The sequence below is a fragment of the Nematolebias whitei genome, chromosome 6 (assembly GCF_014905685.2).
Source record: "Nematolebias whitei isolate Nwh7 chromosome 6, NemWhi1, whole genome shotgun sequence".
NCBI classification, from domain to species: domain Eukaryota; kingdom Metazoa; phylum Chordata; class Actinopteri; order Cyprinodontiformes; family Rivulidae; genus Nematolebias; species Nematolebias whitei.
The window spans coordinates 4,699,354-4,700,976 of record NC_056503.1 but is presented as its reverse complement, the minus strand read 5'-3'; the positions used below and the strand labels follow the sequence as shown (position 1 = coordinate 4,700,976).

The 1,623-nt window shown below is 47.3% G+C and overlaps 1 protein-coding gene across 1 annotated transcript in view; it reads right to left on the bottom strand.

Annotated features, from left to right (window-relative positions):
• The window catches only part of zgc:153039 (uncharacterized protein LOC767698 homolog), a 127,077-nt gene extending 126,785 nt beyond the window's left edge, over positions 1-292 (bottom strand). Inside the window, exon 1 of the mRNA XM_037678440.1 lies at positions 67-292. Coding sequence (XP_037534368.1) covers positions 67-292 — 226 coding nt within the window. The remainder of the gene's footprint in view (positions 1-66) is intronic.
• Between the last annotated feature and the right edge of the window lie 1,331 nt (positions 293-1,623).

Here is a 1,623-nt window from a genome sequence, read left to right as displayed (position 1 = left end):
CTCACTAACGAGCACATCATCTATGCACCTGCTTGAAAACGCGCGCAGTGACGTCAGCACACTCACCTATCCTGAGGAAGACTACCACGCTGAACATGGACAGCAGGGTCGGGATGACCACGCCGAAGAAGATGGAGAGCTTCGGGGGTTGTTGCCGCCGCTGGGTGGACCTCTGCTGGCCCGGGCTGCCCGGGAGCCGCTCCGGGGCAGCCCGGGCCGGAGGAGCCGGCTGCTCCGGGTCACTGACGCTGCTGACGAGGCGGTAGTGGAGGAGAGGAGTCCGCTCCGTCATCCTCAGACCTGTCCGGGGCTCCTCACAACTTTATGATAAAGTTTATCAAACTAATCCAGCGGGACGGAATACCCTGCTCTTCAATCCGTCCCTTCCCACAACAACAACTGGTGGCAGCGGCGCGTGCAGATTATCAACCGCTTCGTTAGCTACATCTCAAAACCAAACAGTCACGAGTTTAAGAGATGAATAAAAACTAACTTTGAACGCAAGCAGCGGGTTAACGCTACGTAGCAGTGAACAGAGCGCCTACATTTATGGATAAAATGTTGGACAGCACCGGCCGGTGTTACCGATGGGCACGATCATCACAGCTATACATTACGGTTCATTCAGCGTCACGTGACAGCGAACACACGCGCTCTTCTATCATAGACACTTCCTGTTTGGCGTTTCACAATAAAAGCACTAGCAGGTTTTGAAGACGCCAGAGACGAACGAATTCATCTTATTTTGAAAACACGTCATGAACTTGTACCTTTTCCGGTCTGTGTCTGTTTCACTTCACAACAGTTTGGAGAGTTCTGCGCGTGTCCAGCCTGTTGCCTTCGGTCATATGATCAGACCGCTCGACGCGCACTGACCGGGACGTTTAATGAAGCTGAGCTCCCGCAGCTCCCGCATGACCGCTGGTCCCGTGTGTCTGGAGGGCGCACTGCAACCAGAGAGGCGGTCCGACCGGGTCCGACCGTCTTCACGGCTCTTCTCATAGATTTCTCGGTAAAACGAGTCCACGTAATCGTGTCTCGGTTGTAACTTTCATTTTAATGGACAGCTGCTGGTAAATAAATAAATGAAAACCTCAACAACAACAAAAACCTGGTCTTGTGTGTGTGTGTGTGTGTGGGGGGGGGGGTTATACATGCCCTTCCTGTTTTTTTTTTTGGGTTTGTTTTTTTTTAATCGCCGAGAGAATCTACAACTTTGGTCATGTTCACTTTATCCTGACAAATATGAGTCAGCCACCAACACATGCGTATTTATAATTTTTATTGCTAATACAGAAGGATTCTGCTAAATCTCGTTCAAATGAAAAATATGACACTATTGAAGAACAGATATTTCTAGCTGCTATTTTTTGGCATTTAATGTCTGTTTTTTCTCTTATTTCTCTTAAGGAGAAAAAAAAGCTTAAACATCAAAGAACGTGGAACAAGATTTCAGCCTGAAGTTCACACTCAGTAATGTTTTGGTGATTATTGAATCATCTTCACATTTAGGTTCAATCATCACACAACTCCTTGACAATTTGGAAACATCTGCTCTTTTTTTTGCCAAAGTTACCTGAAAGTATTAGTTACCTGAAATAATCTGTTCCCACAACATGGGAA